Consider the following 17,209-nt stretch of genomic DNA (forward strand, 5'->3'; position numbering starts at 1 on the left):
CAGTCCAACTCATTCATTCTTACATTCTCGCTACCCTCATGATACATGTGACTAGTAATAAATGTTACTTTTAAAATAACTTAAATATCTTTCATTCGCTAATTATACATGTGTGCATATATGTATATATGTATAATATATCTATAAATTTGTTTCACTTTCATGCTTGCGCTTTCCGTCGCTTTTCATTAGACACACCTAAGTGGAATGATCGTTACAATTGGGAAATTAAGAGTATTGAATGATCGAAGAAAGAAAAGATCATTAGATGATAAAGAAAGCCACTATATCTGTCTCTAGCCAACATGCTTCCTATCTTGAATATGATCGCATTCAATTGTGCCAATCGTAGGAAGAACAGGGGGGCAACAGTGGAAGTATATTTTCTTGGTCGTCGATTCACACGCGAATCAAAAGTATGGTTGGCAATATACGTGCAACGTTTGGTGGCTTTCATAATGCATTGTCGTATATCAATAATAAAACGCTCTTGAAGTAGTACGTATGCTTATAAGATTGCAAATTACATATCGGTATTAATTACTGAGATAAGGCCACTAGTGGGTGATACAAATATGATATAAATATTATAGTTAAGCATAGATTCAAAGCAATGGTTTAGCAACTACATAGTATGTCCAGAGAAGAATCACCTTGGAAAACGGAGTTACCATAAACACACGTAGCCTTTATTCAAGACTTAAGTTATTGTCATAGTTTTCATTGCAACACAATACGAACGACATTTGCGTTCATATTCTAATCAGTACATACATCATTGGCCCGTATTTAATAAAACCATGCAGAAATTTTTTGACACGAATGCGTATTCTTTCTGGACACATGTAGAATAGATTACCTATTGCGTTGAACATCTACGATATTAACAATAGATGACTCGAAATGAGGGATTCGTGATTCTCAATATACTGAAATATAATATTCGTCCTTTTCTTAAAAAGTCTCCTAACGCTTACAATGTACAATACACTTCACACAACCTGTATACAAACACGTTATAAATTACAAAAATCACTAATGCCTCGAGTTTCGCTCGCATTCCTCAAGATACATTCGTCGTACGTCATATAATTTTTTCTTTGAAATAATATCAAGGGATATCTAATACAAAAGAAATCATTCTTACGTAGAAATTCGGACCGATAGACCTAGTTTCTCCCTAGACGAACTATAACGATTTCCTTCTGAATAGGAAATTAATAAATTCTTAAATTTCATAAGAAATCGCTTTTACAACGTTCAGCTAGCTTAATGTTCTTGAACATTCTACGACACACCATATTCCAGGCACTATACATTGAGCGTTGCTCCAGCCAGATCGGATCTGGCTTAAATTGTGTGTTACAACGTTGATTCGTGTATTATCGTCGTATCTGGATCACTACTGGCATTGTGAATTATTGTGGGCTGCGGTACGTGCGGTGTTAACGTAATGGATGACATTTTTCGAGCAGGTTTTGGTGACGCCTGAAAAGACAGATATAAAGTTAGACATAATTTTAATCTTCCTAATTGAAAGGATAATATCAGCAGATAATTACAAGAGATACTAGATATAATTTTGTTTTACAAGATAAGAAGCAATTAAGTTAAGTGTTCAAGAGCTACATAAATGAATTCACTTAAAATATTTTATAAATTCTTTCCAACTTACCCACTCCCTTCTGCAAGGTGCTTCGTCATCCGAGTAGTGATCAATCTGCCCAATGTCTGTTTCGGTGGCAACGTTCCTCTTCTTCGGTTGCAAAGTGGCATAGTTGCGACACCCTCTATTGAAATTCGTCATATTTTTCTCCTCCACAATCTTTTCTTGACACAGTATTTCTTGCGATTTACTTTGATTATTGTTCGTTATATTACTGTTCGTCTTGTTGTTAAAATAAAACGGTGGCATTTTCGAGACCCAATGATCGAGCCCTGATCCAGCCGAACTCGTGGAAGCGGCTGATGAATTCCCCGAATTGTTGGTCAAACCCCTTCGCTGATAAAACAGCATATACGCTGCGTTCGTGATTAGATTTGTATCGTTTACAGCTTCCACTCTAGTGTCATCGAAACAGTACCACTGAGTGTCATACGGATTTCGACAGAACGCTGTATAATGACCGCCTTGTAAATCCTGCCCATGATGATTGCATATCGCGTACAAGTCGTACACATTTTCATCATACTTCGGGATGTTCTGTTGTCGAGGTCTGGGCTTTTTCCAAGGCGACCAACCCAAACCACCTAAACTACTAACGTTGTTATGTGTCTGGACTCCATTGTGAGCCAGATGAGGGGTCATGTCGAAACCGTATAGGGGAAAATCGACCAACATGGTCAACTTAGAGGTAGATCTCTGTTTGGATTGCTGCCTGAACCTCTTCAGGTGAATGACCAAGATATCAGGCAACGACCAAAGTCCCAGCTTCTTGACTACTTCCTGTTTCTTATTGCAGTAAGGACAGTGCCATGCGTCCTCTGCTCCTAATATCTCGGCTCTCGTGTACAGATCAAAGCATTCCTCGAGAGTAACTGCTCCTCCCAGTTCTGAGTTCGTTTTTAATTGCTTCACGCTAGCATGCTCCTCGATCTGATCACTATCATCCTGAATGATATTGCATTTAGTAGCCTCATCCCACTCCAGGATCAGTTTTACGTGCTGAGGTCCTGAATCATCGGCGCAAAGCGCCAATGCTTGCTCAATTTGCTCCGTGTAGAGAGGATGTTCCACACAAGGATCAATGCAAGGATGCTCGTCTTGAATAGGCGTAGCTGCGGGGTCCGCGACTCGAATATTAAACAGCCCTGGACTCTGGCTGGATGTGAGGACATCGTCAGCTAAAACACTGTGCATCTCTTTCAAGAGAAGTTTCTGTAGGTCTTCGTAGGACGTTTCTCTCGACACTTGCATCGTGTAAGGACTGCCAAAGCGTTGCCTCAAGTCTCCCTTGACGAGGACGTTGATCCATACTAACAGGATGTATGCCTGTTCCGTAGGTTCCTTTAGCTGTGGCAGTTCTATACAGTAGAGTGGATCATTCTCGGTGATCACAGACAGAGGTTGGCAATCCGAGAATGTTCTGTAAAAAATAGAGGACAATGATTAGGGATACATACATAACATGAATTTTACTTCAATTAAAGTTTTTTTCTAGGATTCCCATTCGTTTTTCTTTTCCTGAGACAATCCCTTTTTTGATAAACTGTCCCGATGTACCAAATTTATTTAAAATATTCTGTTTTTCTACAAAAATTTGTAGGTAAAGGATTTTAATACGTTTGTGCTGATTTCTATATATACATATCAGATGAAAAAAAACTACTTCAACAGGTTCATAAAAACCTGATAAATATTCTGATGAATCTAAAATATGAACTTGACTATAGTCTATTTTTGAAAAGTGCAATTTTCCTAATTATATTTGAGATTTGTAATTATTTTTAAAAGTATATTTTCACTAGTTTTACCATTTTTTTTAACAGTACCATGTTTAAAATACAATATATAATAGATTTATTTGAGTTTCCTTAATTTTTAACGTGTACCTGTTTTAAAAATTGTCCCAGATTTATTTATTAAAAATGTTACGATGTCCCAGCTTTAAAAAAACATTATGGGAACCCTAGTTTATTCAGAAACGACAAACTACCTATGAAATCCTTCGTCGTGGATTTCCGTGAGCAACATATGATTCTCATCGATCCCCGTATCGCTAGCCAAAATTTCCCTAAGTTCTCTCACATTGGCCGACTGGTTCACGCTGACGCCGATCTTCACTTGCCTAGGCTGCTGCGACGTGTACAGCACATTCACGAAAAGGTTCATCTGTCGGTGATTTTGAGGAACTGGTACCGACACGCATAGGAAAGGGTCAAACGTGTTCGATTGCCGATGGCATCTTGGACACGTGAGACTAGACCGAAACTGGGCTTGGAACACCGCGTGTACGAATGAGTTATTGCAGCGGACATGATTCGCGAGCGTTTCCGCCGCGACGATGTCATCTGGTCTGCCGAAGGAATTCTGGAAAAAAAGAACGATCAAAATTTAATAAATCGATTTACACGAATGAAAATTCTGTTGACATCGAAGTTAAACAAGATAAACGTATCAATATGCGTTTATTGGAGCAATATTGTACGCAATATGGGTTAAGGGATTAATTTCTTATGATAGGAATGTTAAAGATAAATGGGTGGGTTGTAGTGCAGGGACGCGTAAATATTACCCAACTTCCGATGCGATATGTGAAATTATAAGTAAATCACAAAACTTTTTCGATATTCGATAGATGCTTGACTTATTCTTTACTTGTCCCACATATTGCGCACTAATTTAACGGAAACGAGGTGAGTGGACATTCCGAGAGAAAACGGAGAAACTTTCTAATGCGTAGACCATTATTTTGCTCTGCTTTCAATGGTTAATTGAACGGATTTCATTGCGGTTCCAAGATGCCTGGAATTCGTTACGGTATCATAGGATTCAGTATTATTTGCGACATAATTGTTGAGAATTTCAAACTTTCACGAAGCAGCTGTGTTTTTTTCTTTTTATCACGGAAATTCCAAAGCAATGTAACATACTTCATGTATGTACATCCTTTATATTACATGCTATGTATATTCAAAATTTTGTAAGTATAAAAAAATCTATTTCTCTAATTACTTTATTTACTAGTAATCTTTTTGCTCAAACTATAATCAAAATGCAATGGTATTAACTAGTGTAAATTATAATTTCATATAACAGTCTACACGTTAAAAGTACTGTTATTAAAAGGTAATGAATTTATTTTATATTGAATTTTTATTAAAATAGAATTGAAGATTAAAATTAAATTTAAATTGAACTGAATTTACAATGCACAAGGGTTAAAAAAAATTGCCAATAAAAACCTACAAGCATCTACAGATATAAGTTTTTTAAAATCAATGCAAACTTTTTATCATTTATATTCTACTTATTTTCTACATTTCTTACGATACATCTTTAAGAAATATAGTGATCTTATCGCTGAAGTAGAAGTAAATGACGAAACAATTAATCGTTAACTTGGAAATCGCAAGCGTACCGATAACGCTTGACGAAAATGCAAATACTCAAGTACAAGTGTGAGCGCCTGTTATTGAAGAGGTTTGGAAACTTTTTGTTTGACGTCATCGATAGGTTAAACAAGATGAAGAGTCAAACGAGCAACTTTGTCATGCAAATTAAAAAAAACGAAAAATGAAAAACGAAAAGCGTATCCTAAAAATGCGATCGGTTGAATAATCATTTGAAATTATACATGTATAAGTATATATGTATACTAATCAAAAGATTAACAATCTCAGAGTACGAATTAAATCGAAATATTATAAAGTCTCAATTTATTTTTATTCAAGATATCATTCTCATTGTTCAAATGGTAGAGTTAATTTTAAAACAGATTGCAAGTTCTTCCTTTTAACTCAGAAAAGCCTATCGTGCCGTCACTGTCCAAGGTGCAGATTTCAGTATTCGCGAGGTGCAAATCTTTATGCAACAAAAATTTCCTAGGGAACGCGAAACATTCACGAAATCAGTTTATCATTCAAGGTACACAAAGACGATTGTTAGGTACTAATGCACTCATTCTAATAATAATCATCTACCGGGATTTTCAGTTTCCAGTTTCGCAACTGACTCGACAGAAAGAGAAAAGCAACTGAAATATGCTAATAAACACCAGGCAATTGTCGCCGACTCGCTAAAACTTCCAAGCTTGTTTGCGTCTGATATATACGATAATAACGAAAACGATATTTTTAGCAAGCAATAACCGCGAATACAAGGTGTTCCCAAAATACTTGATCATTTCTCCCAAAGACGCCCAGAACGGAAGGCTCGGACACTTGACTTTGTAGAAGTCGTATCAGGTATTTTAGGACACCCTGTATGTTGATATCTAATATATTCAGCAATTTGTTTGAGCATCATACGACTGTATCTTATTTGTTCGCGAAGTATATGTGCATACTTTTATTCTATTTCCAGTTTCTGTGGAAGAACGTCGAATAACTTATATCGATCGGAAATTTTCAAATGATAATTTAATTAACTCCATCGGTAGTATTCAGTGATCCATCTTAAGCTTCTGCGTGCACTTCCTCTGCCCCCCTTTCCGATCGACGGATTCGCGGGGCAGAATGCTCGGTGGATATGGAAGGCTTCACCTAACCAGATCACGAAACTTGTGTTTTTATGACCTTCGTATTGTCGTTTCCAAACCGCTCTTAGGTGACTATTACGCGACCGCAAAACCACGAGAAACATAAGCATTATGGGATGAAGAGTTTCGCAAACTGTTGGTGGCTGGGACCCTCGTTTTTTGAAAGAGTCTTTTCAAGAAAAAGAGGTCATCGTTTGCGACGCGTGCTTTCATTAAATAAGTGGAGGTTTATACAAAGTGATATTTTCATAAATGCAGTTAAAGAAATGATAACTACAGAAAGATTTATTTCACCTTTCAAATATTGTAACTAGACTGTGGATCTTTACGTACTTATGAGAAACTTTAATATACAAAAATGCACAAAATATCAAAAGTTAAATACATTTTATAATATTTAAAGGATGAGACAAATCGTTAAGCTCCATTTCCCTAAATGTGTTTACAAAAATATGAATTTAAAAATACATCTACAATTTAATTACAACGTGTACTTTACATTCAGTATTCTGTATATTTTTACAGATTACTTATGTCCAATTAATATTAAAATTTTCCATAAATGCATAAAAATTCATGGTCTAATTATTAAAGCTGTGATCTCTCTAGGCTCATTAATCATTAAACGTTAGAATGATTAATGGTGTCTTTCACATGAAGTTATTACAACTATATGAAGTTATATTACTGAACCCTCATATAACATCGCTCTATATGTACTTTTAGCAAGTAAAACAAAAGTTTATTCGGAGAGGAGAATTCAACTTCTGCATCGCGCAAATCAGATTTAATCGCTCCGTCAAATCGATAATACTTAGCGTGCATTTGAAAGGCACGGAATAGGATAGCTGTTGGCCATCCGCAGGATGTATCCGCGATCCGGTTGCCGGAAGTAATTTTCAATGCTTACAGGTTGTAACGACCACGCTACGATTCGCGATTCACAATTGGTCAATGTCAAGTTGGTACACGTGTACTGTTATAAAGGTTAGGCAAGCCTGGTCAGTCGGTCGGTAACCCTATCTCAATGACTTAGGCCCGACTGCTTCCGCCATATTTGGAAACGTGCACAATGTGAAGCCATTAACATTGAAAAGTAAATCTCATTGTTTCAAAGATAAAGCTGATACAGATTCCTTCCGAGCAGGAAGCGAACCTGCCAGGTAAATGACGAAATATGTTTCGATTCGAATTTCATTGTTTTCATTTGATATACGTTCTTTCAATGGAAACAAGAAGTCAACGATGGACGTTGTCGACGTTGCAAAAAATACGCAACAAATTCCAGCGTGCCGATGAATCGCTTCCTATACGATTGCGAAACAAAAGCACAGGAAGTTTGGCTACAGCTGAACATTCTTTACGTAACAGTCGCAATCAGCGACTCTCGTGTAATATGCAATTAACTTCTTCCCGACCTGACAAGCACGGAACGCATTGCAACGTGTTTTGATAGTTGGAATCTTAACGTGTCCCCATTTCGTGGCTATCGATGTCTCCTACGGAGGCATGAAAAAAGTCAAAGTTGATGTCACGGTGAACAGCCCCCGTTAGTCAACAGGTTCAGATCCATGTATGGTGTCCTCACTGAACGTTACGAAACAAAAAATTGAAGATTTATTCTGCGGTGGAATCGTAGACATCAAAGTTCGAACACTTGGCAAATACAATGCACACTGATCACGTATAGATGCTACACATTAATGTTAATGACACAATATCGAGGTAAAGGTTCGCCTAAAGCATCGATTTACTCCAGAGACGATTTGTGTATGCGTGGCCTGAAAGACTGATACGAACTTAATCCGAATAAACGTGTCCTGTCGACATTAATCGGTGTTGATAAACAGACGGTGCAAAGAGCAATTGTCTACGAGTTATTAAATCCATTATCGGCGTCTTTATATCGGCAAACACAATCACGGTCATTAAAATTTCAAATGTGAAAGAATTTTTTGTATTACTTTTAACACATTGTTGCAACTATGTATTGTGAAATAGACCTTGTCTCAGTTCCCGCAAATTTGTATGGAGAATATGTTAAAATATGCATGCACCTATTCAAAATAACGTAAATATTTTATTAGACTAGATCCTTTCTTGAAAAATAAAAAACTTCGATTCACGTCTGCTGCCTTCGATATTATAAAAATGAAAAACAATAATAATGTGTTCATTTAGAAATAAAATATTTTAATATTTGTTACTGCGATTTAGTATTACATTTTCTTTTGGTATTCAGCAATCTTTCTTTTATGCCATTTTTAAGAATATAAAATTCGTCGGTGATTCGACAAAATTTCATCAGGATTATTTAGTACTCATCAGTAATAATTATAAAGGAAGAGGCATATGTAACTGATTCGATATTATGATTCAGTGTGCAGTGTGCATAACCGTGCACGAAGGTCGCTACGGCCGTACTGATCTATAATTGGGTCTGTAATTAAGATGAAAACTAAGAAAGATCGGTGCATCGTTCGAGTCGATGCAAACGATTAGCGTATCGAATTAATTTTATCAGCAGATTTTGTAATCAGCAATGATTTGCGTATTTACAAACAGCAGTCGTTCGCTGCCGTGCCAGAAAAGCTCCAGACTCATTTATTTTCAGACTCGTGAGTCATTGTTAAAAGTTCACGAACTCGGCCGACAAACAGCATAGACAAACAGAGTAAATTTATAAAATATTAACTAGGTATGATTTCTATTATCGATAAATGATAATTCCAAACGCATTGCATTGATTGAATTCCATTTACTTTCTAAAGTTTCTTCATCTATCTACTAGGAATCCACACACGTGTTAAGGATTATCACTAAATTCTTAAGGAATCACGTGAGCGTTCGATAAATATTTAACCTTGAAATTTGAACTCATCGGTCATCCTGCTAATCGTGAAAAAATATTTATATCTCGGCGACCAATTTGTTGGATTCCACGAAGTATAGTGTTACACTCTCATGCACTCCGTTTGATCACCTCAAAATAAGCGAATGCATATAACAGAGGTTCTCATTGTCAAGTAAAATATTGTTAAAAACGACGCACACTATGAACAATTTAATTTTATGTTTGTCATAAATTATAAATAATATTGTACTCTACGCAGTTGGGTGACTCAGAATCTAACGACACCAGCAGTTCTTCGATTTATAATCCAAGCTATTCTCGCAATTGGAAAAACGATCCATCAATGAAGACTATACAAGAAACGTCACGCTGACCGTGTTTTATGAAACGGTTCTAGGATGACTGAAACACGCAGTGGCCCCGTTCAAGGTCAATCGTTGTTACGGTACTGGCCACGCTCATCGCATGGTTGTTCCAACTTCATTCTGTGTCAAGTTTAGCGGAAACCTGGCCGACAGTTCCATGCAATAACTATCATAAAATATGTTTACCAATCTCGACGTTTTTGTCACTGAAAGGTGCATTTTCATAACGCTTCGAGGAAAGATAAACGTTATGGATATATGATAGTATGTCACGCTATTTGAAACGCGAATAGTTCGTCTCGACAACGCAAAAGGATTTATTACAAAAACTTCAAATGGAAAAGAGACGACAAGAGTGACGTGACGATTCGTGTTTGTAGGCCTAAGCTTTCGTGACTGAAGTTTCCTGAAACGCACTCGTGTTCAGAAATTTTGCAATGCAACGAGACGAGTTTAAGCAAGGGACATTCAAAATCAAACACAAAATTTATGGTGGCGCCGAAGTCACCGGAGGTGTTATGCTACCAGAGTCGGTTGTTTCTATTTTTAAAAACATAATAGCCTGTGGGAACACGATCTTTCAGACTCGTAATAAAGATTTCACAATCAAACGAACGATCCTTGTTTGACAACAAACAATTGACTGTACTTATTATCTTTCCTCACTTTCCTGCATAATGCTTATCAAACATTCCACTCGATATCAGCGTTGCCTGAAGAAAAATAGCATCTGCATATTTATAGTTCTCTTAACGCACAATAAATTATGCACAACGAAATTCAATATTGCGAAATAAGATGTATCCCAAAACCCTTCCTGAAAATAATAATCAGCACCATAAAAGAATTCAAATTTGTTCTAACAGATAGAAGAGGTCTAGACGAATAGAAACATTAATATTTAATACTACACAAATGTCTCAATTTAAAATACTAGACTCGTTCGATAATCTCCTCCTTCCCAATTTCACGGCCGTCCTTCGACACGAATACATACGCAATGAATGACAGATAAAAATAAGGCGTTGAATAAATTCAAACGCTGGGGAATTGCAAATGTCGCGGCAGAAAAATTCGAAGAAGAACTTGAGCCGAGAGTAGAAGCATCGATAATGAGAATCGTAATGCGATCAATTAAAGGACGCCGTGGTTCTTGCTCGCGAGCGCCTCGGGCGACACGATTGAGCAAACAGAACGGAACAGTAAATAATGGCGAAGCCGCGATGAAGCTGTTTCTCGGGCAATCTATGGAATCTCTGCGTAACGGGAGCTGTGTAGTAAATTGTTCGACTGACAATGGGTTGGGGATGGTGGCGATAGCCGATGCGAGAGAGAATGTGGTGGTAATTGACGTATCTGACGATTCCGTTTGAACGTCCAACACGGTTAAACTGATTAACCTTCGGCTCATTTAATTATGGAAATGAAGTTACAACAAATCGTTCGTTTACGTGTCTCGTTGCCGAGGGATATGGCCTGGAACGATCAATTATTCACGCAGCGACTTTTTCTTATATTAATTAAGGTTTTTGTCCTCGGCGGCTCGTGGCGCCGCTATGAACCAATTCATTTGCGAATTTTTCACGCAACGCGACGATACGTGAGAGTTTTATCAGTAACGTCAGCAGGGCCTATCTCGAGCTAAACAGAACGCCTATCCTAATTTTAACGCGACAAGAGCTAACGATCTTATCGCAAGGTCAACAGTATGTGGCATCCTCGTTGAAGCACGTGCTCGAGTGGTTCCATGCATTTTGAGACGCGTCGAACTTGTCTCTGGGACGCCCTTCAAGGTGTCGATTCATTGACAACTGTATGCTCAGCTTTGCGCCTGTGTGACCGAATTCACAAAACTGTTGAGACACGCGAGAGCGCAGTAAAAAGACCGAAATCAATATTTCCGAAAATTTGTTTCTGATATCTTGATAGATTCTCGTGAAATAAACACAAACTGTATTTTTCAGAGAAATATTACACACAGAAAAATTATTAACAGATAATACATTATGGAATTTTCGAAAATTCAAAAATTAAGTTTTCCCGCGCAACTCGCGTAACACGGTCACACGACACTGCGCGAAGACTGCGTTAACATACATATATATTTTATCTCTCCTATTATTTCATCCAATTTATCAATTTTGCACAGAAGCTTAATTATCGACAATTGTCGTCACAAGTGTGCTCGATGACAATACGAAATATCTTATCAGGTGAAAGCAATGGGATACTTGTAAGTGGCACGATTAATCGTGGCGATAGAAGTATTTTCAGTCTTCGCGTGGAAGGGAAGGCGACTTTCTACGGTGGCGTCGACATTTCCAAGTGAGGATGTTCGAATTTTCAAGGCTCCCCCGTCGACTAGTTTCGGGGAAGTCGGTCAACCTGTCTGTCGAAGGGCACTTGAGGAAAGAACTGGTTACGAAAAAGTGGCACGAGGCAGCGTTAACAAGCTACAGGGCTCCTGGATCTGGATTATCGACTCGTTCAGCGAAGATCGCTTCCTTATCTGATGCTTGGCAAACACTCTGCCCGAGCGCAAGAAATGGCTGATAAAATAGCGAAGGGGGCCCGGTTGATACTCATGGGACGCAACGCGAGAAGGGAAAGAAGTTGGGTCGACAATAAATTATGGTAAATATGTCGAACGTTTCGAGAGACGGCGTCGATTGAAAGAGGACGCAAGATGACAAACGACACTGCTAACCGAGATGCGGAAAAAGGGAGATATGGGACGTAGAAAAAACATGGCTATCGCGGGAGGACGCGGTCCATTACAAACGAATTCTTTCTATGTTTAGGTTTCTTGGAACCGACTTGAGCACTCTGCACGATGTTGTACAGTCGAACTTCGGCAACTCTAACTTCTGTGAGATTACAATTACAAGTTTGTTCATTCCCTTCCGTTTTGTGATGAGAACTCCTGCAAATTGGAATATGAACTTTAATTCAAGTTATTTACCGCCTGTGTTGTTTTACTTCTATGGTAGAGATCACGGTTTTGCTCGTGTATTAAAATACATGTGTACAGTGTATTAAGAGATTAAAAATCTGTGTTCTTAATACACGTGTACACGGATATTTAAATACATACATGGACAGTTAACGCAGACGTGAAGTTTTGAAATCAGTTACTCCAATTCATGTTTTTTTTAGTATTAATTCGACGATCGCATCAAACGGCCCTCAACGAGACTGAGATTTCTTTGATTCAAAAACCTCCCACTTGTCAGACGTTTTCACTTCACGAATTTACACGTGCACACGTGCAATGGATATATTCGTGTATCGAAAATTACACAGAGTGGCATTCGAATTCATTCACTACACATGTAATTAAATACATGTGAAATAGGAACTCTGTAACTGGAATTTATGGAAACAATCTCTATAAGTCGACAGGTATAATAAATAATCCTAAAACTAGAATTTGTCGTTTTTAAGTTTTTACAATTCGAAAACTACCTTTTATGCTCCAAAACTTGGATAAGACGAAACCGCAATAATTCGAACTTTTTAATTTTTCTCATAAGACTCAAGTAACTGAGGTTCAGCGGTATTACGATGCTGAGGACTTGCATACTATTCCCGACGTATTGTATTGGAAAAGTTCCCACTTTTGTGTTGGATAAGTGGAGTAAAGAAGAAAAGTAAAACCGAAAGGTGAAAAGTACGTGGAGGGGATACAGAAAGAGATGAAGGCGATAAGAAACTGAACAGTGGCACTTTACCGACAGAGCTCACCGTGAAGTAGAAAGTATGCACACGCATCAAGATGGAATTCTGTTATTTAGATAATTAGAGATTCAATTTTACTACGTTAATTCGCAGCAGTTGTTAGTCGCACTAGAGAAGTAATTGCCTGGAAGCGAAACCAGTAGAGCAATTTCACAAACGTTTTCTCTTCTGTCGACCATGCAACTGTCTCTAAGTGATTAATGTTTACACTAAAAGTATCTAGTAGTAAATTGTTCACGCAAATGTGTACAACTGCGTTTCCATATCCATAAGAAGTGTAACAACATTTGTACAATTATTAGTCACACATATTACGTAAGAAGGATATCAATAAGGTTGAGAGTTACTTAGCGAACTGGTCCGCCTACTACTGTCTTCTGTCATGTCTAAAAAGTATTCAATTTCATGACAGAGAACAAAGTTATTCAAAATAATAAAAAGAATCAAATAATTTAGCTCTCAAAAAAGTACAGTGGAACCTGGGTATAATTTTTTCCTTTCTGTAGCATACTATTAAATCATGGTATCGATTTCAACGAAACTTCTACTGTTATACTTGTGAATACAGTGACAAATAAAAAAACTAGTACCAGACTCTATGACTAATTAATATTCGGTTAATCTAGGTCCTACTGTACCCGCATTCAATATATTTTTTTCGATCTGTACCGGTTAGTGCTCTGGATTCTGTTTCATTATATTCGAGAGGTGATTCACGTTCACGAGTCCGTTTATAGACATTTTTTCTCGCTTGTTACCTCACCGTTCATGTAATCACAACCACGTCGTCGTTTATATGGTTTAGTTAAGCGAATGCAGCGCCCTCAGGACACAAGAAACCTTTAAACCTAAGGAATTGAGTACCATTAAAAATAAGAAGAAAAAAATAAATAAAATGGAAAAAGAAAAGGAATAGAAATGAAAAGAAACTATTGACGTAAGATCTTCGATCGAACAATGCGCAAGTATTTGACATGTACACGAAGTCAATGATTAATTGGCACACGTGCTGCGTATTTTTTTCTTGTTACGTCATTTATCACTTGAACATCTTGCGCGGTGAATCATCAAACTAAAATTCGTCTTGTCTGTTGTTCTCCCTATTCCTCTACCACTTCATCCGTCCATTCTACGTGATGCATTGACACAAAAACCGTTTTGTTGTCCAAGTTCGAGCTCATTGAGTGTCGACTATTTTTAGTTTTCAAGTGTCACCAGCCCCGCACTGTAACAAATGTTCCACCTTCTTTGGGAACCACGAACGCTTTATTATTTACGCATGTGTCTCAAATGCTCAGTGCATTCGCCATGTTTAATAGGCGTATGGGAGTGTAATTGTTCGCACGGTCACGGCCAATTATCTCAATACATATGTAAAAGTTTAGAGGATTTAATTCCTCTAATTGCAATTACTCCTACTAAGATTAGATAACAGATAACGATAATATGATTCTGCTGTACGAATTATCAAAGTTTAAGAGTTTACTGTGACTGTTCACATGTAAGTTCACCGTGGGGATTATTGACAAACGATCGCCTGATTATGGCTTGACGTTCGAACACATGTGTACTTCCCATGAATAAATATTCAAGACGTTTCACGTATAAGGACCAGCAAAAAGGGAAATATAGATTCTATTTAAAGGTACGATTAAAAAATGACGAGTACAAACATTTCTTTTTCATTAATTCTATAAAAAAATGTCCTTTTTTATAGATCATTTCAATCGAAATTTAAGCGCGAATTTCAAATGTTCCAATAACCAAATTGAACATGCAAAGAATTACTATCCATAGACGAAGACTAGAAATATCAAATACAAAAAGGTAGAGACAGTAGAAAGTAGAACACGTACAAAAGTAGAAGTTAGTGAAAAAGCAATTTTTCATATAATTCAGAATGTTGCGTTCAAAATCTTTAAAACAGCCTTCTTTCATAAAAGAAAAACGATTGGAAACACCCAGATTGTACGATATTTTAATCCCCCACTTTAATCAGTGTCAACATTGCTGCAGACGCGACTCCGTTATCAAAAGCCATGTTCCCAATGTATACACACAATTCTTTAGATCTCGTAGGGCTGACTCAACGAAAGGGGAAACGTCAAACGGCCGAGCTCTCTGTTTACCCTTCGTTTCTTCCGGAATGTTCGCTTTCCCGCGACCGCGACAAGGTTCCAAGGGAGGGCTGTTCAGAAAGCGCGGCACGTACATTTTCGAACGCGAAATAAATTTAGGTTAAGGCCTCGTGGCGATCGCGCGCGCGGTCACCTCCTCCGTATTCCTCGAAGCGGTAAATAAAATCCCGACCAAGGCCAGCGCGAGCCGCGATTCTCATTAATTCGCGCAAAAGCCGAAAGAAAGGAATAAGCCTCTCCCAAACATTCCACGCCTCCATCGACAGCGTCGCTCTATCCCCAGCAGAAAGTTACAGACATAACAAGTACTAACTCAGTACCAACTCAGCGTGTCTAACGATTATCCGTATTATGTAATCAATTGCAGGGAACAATCGCAAACCTGTTCGCAGCACGCAACGCGAGGGGACGCACATCGGCGTGCGTGAATCGCAATTCGTCTAACTCGAGGCCCATCTTTCTCTCACCTTGATGATTTTGTACTTCTTTTTGGTGGCCTGGTTCAGATCCTCGTGCACTTTGTCCAGCAGCCAGAGCAAGAACTCCTGCGCGTCGTGCTGCAGGTTGCCTCGGTATTGGCTCCCGTACTTGTCCACGACGCTCTTGAACGCGGTGCTCATCTCGGGGTCGTACTGGCAGCTCCAAATGGCCTTGAGCAGGAGCGCCAGCTGCTCGGTGATCTCGCCCTTCGTCCCGTACTTCTTCGAGTTCAGCTTGTTTCGTCTAGACAGATCGACCTTGTACTGGTCCAGAACGAAATACTCGGCCAGTATGTCCGTGTGCGAGAGGCACTGCAGCACGGCGTTCATGAAGCACGTGTTCCCGTGATTCCGCAAACCTATGACCCCTGGGACCCTGTCTGGCGGTATATGGGCTGGCCTAGGCGGTGGCACCCTGATGTCCCCGGCGCTGGACCCGATGTCGTCCCTGTGCGACGTCTTGTGACTCTGCATGCCCACGCTCGACATGTGCTGGACCATCTTGTTGATGAACTTCTTCCACGATGGCCTGCGGAACGCCTTCTTCGCGCCGGACCTCTCCAGGTAGCTTTGCCCCGCGTGCAGTCGGCTGATATTTTGCTGCACGCTCTCCACTTGCTGCTGCATATTGTTCCTGTCTTTGGCAGCCGTGCCGCCGTCTTTCGTGTCGCGATTCTGCTTGCTGCGCCGCCGCGACATCCTGGCCGCGGTCTGGAACGGGTTCCTCGGCAACGTGAACGTGCGCTTCAAACGCGTCGCGGAGTCCCGTGTCCTCGACTCGGACGATTTAACCTCTTCCACGCCCAGCTCACCCTCCGACACTGATTTCATCACCGCACTGGTCTTCTCACCATCCATCGCCGGCCAACGGAAACAACGTGCGTCGAAGCTTCCGCCTCGTGGCCGTTCACATCACGACTCGCTTCTTCGACGCGAACGACGATCGACACGCGTTTCCCGTTTACATTGCCCGTACCTGTCGCCAACTGACCGCGGAAAAAACGTCATACGCGTAACCCGCTCTCGTACGCTCCGGCGGCCATTTGCCTTTTATCAACGGGCTTCCACGATCTCATGACGCCTTTGACGTGGACTGTGTATGATTGGTGAGGGGAAAGTGGCTTGGGAGGGCGAGCGACGCGACCTCTGGGAGGTTTAAGAGGAAATTGGGTGAGGTCGGTAAGGTGGAGCGGTAGGTTACCGACGGTGGGATTAGTAGGGAATTATTTGGGATAATGAGGTAGCGATGGGATCGACAGTATTTGGAGATTTAAATGTTTCTTGTTTGAAGACTTAGTGTTGAGGGAAGCAAATTTTTTAGTTTTAAATTTAGAATGGGCGACTGAGCTTAGCTTTAGTTATTACTTTTTTTTTTAATTTAAATTTGAATTGATTTATCTTTATACTTTTTTCAATGAAAATATGTAGAATAATG

General features: G+C 39.2%; 1 protein-coding gene across 1 annotated transcript; it reads right to left on the minus strand.

Moving 5' to 3' along the window:
• Nucleotides 1-1,349: 1,349 nt before the first annotated feature.
• Nucleotides 1,350-16,809, minus strand: LOC143186899 (ubiquitin carboxyl-terminal hydrolase 31). Its single transcript, XM_076390747.1, has 4 exons — nt 15,763-16,809; nt 3,657-4,030; nt 1,676-3,086; nt 1,350-1,488 (listed from the first exon to the last, which is right to left on the minus strand). Exons 1-4 carry the CDS (start codon nt 16,630-16,632, stop codon nt 1,363-1,365), a joined length of 2,781 nt encoding a protein of 926 aa, XP_076246862.1. The 5' UTR covers nt 16,633-16,809; the 3' UTR covers nt 1,350-1,362.
• Nucleotides 16,810-17,209: the final 400 nt, after the last annotated feature.

The sequence above is a fragment of the Calliopsis andreniformis genome, chromosome 2 (genome assembly GCF_051401765.1).
Source record: "Calliopsis andreniformis isolate RMS-2024a chromosome 2, iyCalAndr_principal, whole genome shotgun sequence".
Lineage (NCBI taxonomy): Eukaryota > Metazoa > Arthropoda > Insecta > Hymenoptera > Andrenidae > Calliopsis > Calliopsis andreniformis.

Bases quoted from the DNA above. Each gene is read 5' to 3' on its own strand.
- LOC143186899 (XM_076390747.1), bottom strand. From the start codon at position 16,632: ATGGATGGTGAGAAGACCAGTGCGGTGATGAAATCAGTGTCGGAGGGT. The intron at 4,031-15,762 runs GTGAGAGAAAGA...CTTTTTTTCCAG, and splicing joins AGAAGTACAAAATCATCAAG to AATTCCTTCGGCAGACCAGA. The intron at 1,489-1,675 runs GTAAGTTGGAAA...CTGTCTTTTCAG, and splicing joins CACCTTGCAGAAGGGAGTGG to GCGTCACCAAAACCTGCTCG.